Here is a 6,129-nt window from a genome sequence, read left to right as displayed (position 1 = left end):
ACACACACAAGTTAAGCATTTAGAACTTTTACGACAAATACTTTCTGTAATTGGAATGTTTCTGAAGTGTTGTTGTATTTTCTCATATATCACAAAATAACAAAAAGAACATTTCCTCCTGGATATGGGAAATAAAACAGACCAATAAGATAGAGGTTACTTTTGTAAGTGTATTTTGTTATTCACATGATTGTGCTGCCACTCCGGCCCAAACACTCAACAAATCATCTTGTCGCTTAATAACTCAAATAAAGGAAGATACAAACAGAGAGAATGCACTCCAGGGTAACTGTTAAATTTGGCCTGGGATCGTCTCACTGACAATGCTAGTCATCACGGTTACATAACTGAAGACATCGCACTTTAAATCTAACAGGTTCAAGTCTTCTTCACACTGATTTATCACTTTTTTAAAGCTATAAAATAAACTCAGCTTTTTTCTGTTTTCTAAGTTGGTTTAAGGGTCCTAATGGCTGTAATGGGTGAAAATGTAAATAGATGTGTGAAGCTTGCTAACGATATTTTTGGATTCAAGCAAAAACAATTTCCACCAATATTCCGTGTGTAAACATCTGACTAGTTAAAACACCTAAGATATAAACATCATAACACTGCAGTGTGTCAGATCTGTGATCATCAGAGAGGAGAAATCCTCTTTGAGACGTAACTCTCTGGTGAAAACCAGACTAATGGATTCCTTCAAGGAAGCCAGCACTTAAAATCCCCCCTGAAGCTGTTTAATCCTCTCTGTTACATGAGAACACTAAGGGTCAGTCTTGGCCCCATCAATTATAAATTTCACATTATTCTATGATTCGTTTAAGTCATGTCCTCACCTCTAGGGCTGGATACCGAATTCAATACTTTATAGGATTGCCTCCAAATCTTCTTCTCTGTTTTGTAAACCAAGAATCCTTTAACCAAAAAAAGAGACCCCTACATATACTGTATAATATGAAGATGCATATTAAACTGGGCCTACAATAAAGTTTAAGGCGGCCTAAAGCCTTTATACATAGCCTTTTAGTGCATAGAATACTAAGTTATTGAAATAACAATTGTGCTTTATAAATCATCTTTAAATGTTAAGCATACATGTGACACAGTGAATCTTTAGGATGTCTTGTATATATGGATCTTAGTGACAACCTTAACTTTAGACCAGTAAGCCTGTCATCAGTGGGGATTTAAACTTGTTAATAATATGTGGGATTCAAGTAATTTTAATTTGAAAAAATGTTCAAAAATGAACTATAATTTGGCGACTCCCCTGCAGTGTCTATGAGGACCCCCTAGGGGTCCCGGACCCCTCCGTTGAAGATCTCTGCTCTGAGGGATTGAGTATAGAGTATGGAAAGATGCTTTGTCATTCAAAACCTAATTTTAATACCTAAGGAGTAAATCTCATCAGCGCCAGTGAGCCAATGAGCATGCAGCATGCTTCTACCGAGCTCATATGATGTTTGTGATTGGCTGAATGCAAGGGCGTCACTTTGGGTTCATCATAGAGGGCTGAGATCTCCTGCTATCTAGGGAGGCCCCGGGACTGCATGTATTGAGAAAGTAAAAAAAACAACATCAAAACAACGGTAAAAATTGGTTTTAAAAAAACTATAGAAAAGATGACAAAAAACGTAGAAAGAAATGTAAAAAAACTGGTCAACTAGAGCCTTAAAGAAAAGCAACAAAAACCCATAAAAAACAGCAAAAACTTCTGAAAAAGTGAAAAAGTCAAGAATGGATCATTGAACGATGGGTTACAACACTGTAATTTTTCGCCCAGCATGTTTCCTTGGATCAGGGAGGCTCCAAAATCATGGCAGCAGCTGTTGCCGTGGTCCCGCTACATGTTCTGCGAGGTCCTGCTACGTCCTGCTACGTCCTGCTATGTCCCGCTATGTCCTGCTACGTCCTGCTATGTCCTGTTACGACCTGCTACGTCCTGCTACGCTCTGCGGTGCACTGCTACGTCCTGCTATGACCTGCTACGTCCTGCTACGTCCTGCTACGTCCTGCTACGTACTGCTACGTCCTGCTACGTCCTGCTACGTACTGCTATGTCCTGCTACGTCCTGCTACGTCCTGCTACGTCCTGCTATGTCCTGCTACGTCCTGCTACGTCCTGCTACGTCCTGCTACGTACTGCTACGTCCTGCTATGTCCTGCTACGTCCTGCTACGTCCTGCTATGTCCTGCTATGTCCTGCTACGTCCTGCTACGTCCCGCTACGCTCTGCGGTGCACTGCTACGTCCTGCTGTGCCTTGCAGTGCCGCACAGTGCCCTGTTATGCCATGAACTACTACAAAAAACTACTACTACAAACTACTATTTTTTGGGACTGTTATTGCCACTCTTCATTCTAACCCCAACCGGTCGTCAGACACCGCCTACCAAGAGCCTGGGTCTGGGTCTGGGTCTGGGTCTGGGTCTGTCCCAGGTTTCTTCCTAAAAGAAGTTTTTCCTCGCCACTGTCGTACTGTTGCCTGCTCTGGAGGAAACTACTAGACCTGTTGGGTCCTTGTAAGTTATAGAGTGTGGTCTAGACCTGCTCTTTCTGTAAACTGTCTCCAGATAACTCTTGTTATGAATTGATACTATAAATAAAATTGAATTGAATTAATTTAGGCTTATTGTCTAACGTTACTCGTAGCAGAGACAGGAAGGAAAACCCTGTCGTTACGCATAGAGAGATGGGGATCAGGTAGCAGGATGTGCTGAAATGGGCTAATGTATTAATTAATCTAATTTCCTTTTGTTTTATCATTTTTAAAATTTAATTTAATTTGTTTGGTATTGAAAAAAGCATCGCTAAGGAACCTTAGAGACATGGTACTGGTATTGAAGATTCCCCCCAGCTCTGCTCACCACCGCTGGCGTCGGTCAGCTCGGTCCTGCGGAGGAAGCCCAGGTACCCGGTCCGGGCCCAGAGGGTCTGCGTGTCTCCGAAGCTGAGCCTGGAGTTGAAATGGTCCGACTGCAGCGCCTCGTCTCCGTAGACGGTGAAGTAGCCGCTGGCGTTGTGGCCGCTGTGCACCCAGATCTACAAACACACATGTCCATGAAGTGTCGTACTAGAGGACGAATCCCACCACAAACAGACTGTCTTCCATCTGATTAAAAACCAGTGCAGAGGCAGGAACCAACAGCATGTTTAGGTTACACTTTATTTGAAGGAATCTACATAAGAGTGACATAACACTTCTTTTAGTAAGTGTCATTCGGTTTTGTCATGAACAGTTAGGGTTAGGGTTCATGTGCTGTGACAATGTAGAAACATTCAACTAAAGTGTTCCAACTTCATGGATGATTAAAACTATAACGGACATTTTCGGTTAAGACCCTAGTTGCTTTAAGGTGGTGTAGGTAAGATCCAGGATTTAGCCAAAGGCTTTGAACATCAACAACTTCTCAGTTTTACTAACTCTAACTAACGCAATGTATGTAGGGAGGAGTTTGGTATTTCATAAGGACACTTGAGTTTATGACATTAATGTTTATTTTCTTTTCCCAAAATTTGACCTATTCTCATCTGAATATCTACTGTCAGAACTTTCTATTTGTGAAGTGCTAAACTCTCCATCTCATGTTGTCTCTCATGATCTCTATTTGTGTAAAAAAAAGACAGAAAGTGATTCACGGACAAACCTCGCCCAGATGCGACTCTCCCATTGGTCCCTTGGTCTCTGGGTTGGCGATGATGATTCGGACCCCCGGCAGGATCTGTTCTCAAATCAGAGACCACACATCAACATTTGGGGCTGGACTGGAAAATGAAAATCACGTCAAGATGCCCGACGAGTAGAGTTTAATGACATGCTTTTATTTAAAGGTCACATGGCATTAACATGTAACTTTATGAGGTTTTATTAGGAACATTATTATGAGTTTCCCCAGCCTGCCTATGGCCCTCCCAGTGGCTAGAAATGGTGATAGGTGTAAACCGATCCCTGGGTATCCTGCTCTGCCTTTGAGAAAATGAAAGCTCAGATGGGCCGATCTGGAATCTTGCCCCTTATGAGGTCATAAGGAGCAAGGTTACTTCCCCTGTCTCTGTTTTGCCTGCTAGAGAATTTGGACCCCCCATGAGAGAGAGAGACATAATGGCTTTCAAACCGGTAAAGTGTCTGTTGGTCAAGCCCCCCCCCCAAGACGCTTCACGTCAGGCGCTTAGATCCTTAAAATAGGGCCCTTAAACTACAGGATAAAGAAACAGAAAAACACTTTACCTTCCCAGACTCCATCAGAGGCAGGCTGTGTGGTGATCCCCTCTCTACTAGTCGGACCCTGCAGAGGAATAAAAGAGACAAAAAAGACTTTTCTTAAACCAAAAAATGAACACTGATTTAAGGAAACCAGATTGAGAACAAAACCAGTATATTCCAAAATTTCACTTTAGACATTTGTTTGCTATTTTGTTTATATACTACATGACTTGTGTGAACCCAAGACTTTTGTAAACTCACTTCAAGCACAAAAAGGTTTGTTTTCATAAGAGATTTGAGAAATATCAGCAAAAACTTTTCAGCTTTAGGATCAACATATCTCGTCACACATTTGGGCTTAACTATAAATAAAGCACAGTCTGTTCTGAACATATTGATATGAAACACATAGGTATCCAATTATACGCAAAAATCCCTGAAATATGAATTTAAAAATAAATGTAAAAATGCTCTTAGACCTCAGAGGGTTAAATTAAAAGGGAAAGAAGCTAATTTAGATGACACTCCTAGAGAAGACTTTATGTCTTGTTTATACTGAACTGTACATATGTTGTCTGTAAATATAACATTAAAAAAATATAACATTTTTTTTTTGGTGATGCACAAAACAAAGTGAGTTCCCTGTACAGGGAGCACCCGGTCATACCGTATGACTTGCTGTGCTCAGACTCCACTTTTTTCTTGCTGTTATGGAAACGACAGGTCTGGCTACTTGATTGTCATTGGTCAGCTTTCAAAAAACGCTTGACGTGGGGCTTTTTCATTTAAAGAAAAGAGGAACTATTTTTAACTTTAAAAAGACGCTCAGAGCTGCAAAAAAAGAAGTCGGCGGTGGCGTTAAAATAGCGCCGAGGACTTTTAAAAAAAACAATTTTTACTCCATAGAATTATAAAGTAAAACAGAAAAATAACCTGCCAAGTGTAAACAAAAAGCCTCAAACTACTTTTGAACGTTCACATGTTCCACCAAAACAAGCTCCTTCCCAAGGATGTTTTGCAGCGGCACCGAGGCTCTGTCCGGAGCTTAGCTCCGCCCAAGACGATTGTGATTGGTTTAAAAAAAGGCCGATAAACCAGAGCACGTTGTTGTTCCCATCACAGAATGCTGTGTGGACTGGTCAGACCCTCCTCCGCAGGGTTGTGGAGGAAGGTCTGGCGCTGCGAGACAGACTCAATTGTAACTATTGGTCGAAATAATTTGTAATTTCAGCTTTTTACCCACTCAAGAATTTGGTGTAATTTCATAAAAATAAGGTTTATTGACTAGTATAGTGGTAATAGGTTGATGACGGTGGTGAATCCGTGAATCCGGTGAAAAAAGCACAGAATGAAGGCTACAAAACCCTCAACTAAAACAAGGGTCAAGAGAAAAACGACTAAAAAGGGTCGACGGGAAGACCAACTTGTCAATAAATTTAAAGCCTAGCTTGGCATCCCTGCTGTCGTTGTCCCGTTGCCTGGAAACCGACAGCGTCACCTCTTTAAGAGATGCAATCTGACACTAATGTTGAGCCCTCACAGCCATTTTCAAACCTGCGGGGTTGCTTAATGAAGTCAAATTTCTAAGCAGAAAGCCAAAAAAACTCCAGCAAAACAAATCCTGGAGACTCCCGAGACGCTATTTTTGGGTGTCACCCAGCATGAAATGTGACTCCGACTGAGTTTGATGGGTTCAAAGTGCGTCTTTCTCAGACTGGAAGTGATTCAGAGGCTGTGAGGGTGACAGCCTGATGTGCCTGAAGCCGTCATATTGTCTCAAAGAAACTTTTTTTAAGCATCTCATTATATCCAAACTCTTTTTTTTACGACCAGCCAGGAGCAATGAGATCTTAGCTGGGGAAGAAGACGTGCACTGGAAGGATGCACAACTTCACTCAGCGCTTTATACATGCTGGGATATATATA

At 41.6% G+C, this 6,129-nt stretch overlaps 1 protein-coding gene across 1 annotated transcript in view; it reads right to left on the bottom strand.

The window, feature by feature from the left end:
• The window catches only part of LOC117953968 (disco-interacting protein 2 homolog C-like), a 157,324-nt gene that overhangs the window by 12,096 nt on the left and 139,099 nt on the right, over positions 1–6,129 (bottom strand). The window contains 3 exon segments of the mRNA XM_034887386.1: positions 2,835–3,041; positions 3,647–3,721; positions 4,228–4,285. Of these exon segments, the coding sequence (XP_034743277.1) occupies positions 2,835–3,041; positions 3,647–3,721; positions 4,228–4,285 (340 nt within the window).

This window comes from Etheostoma cragini, chromosome 12, assembly GCF_013103735.1.
Source record: "Etheostoma cragini isolate CJK2018 chromosome 12, CSU_Ecrag_1.0, whole genome shotgun sequence".
Taxonomy (NCBI): domain Eukaryota; kingdom Metazoa; phylum Chordata; class Actinopteri; order Perciformes; family Percidae; genus Etheostoma; species Etheostoma cragini.
Note: the sequence above shows the minus strand (reverse complement) of the source record. Positions and strands in the feature narration are given on the sequence as shown.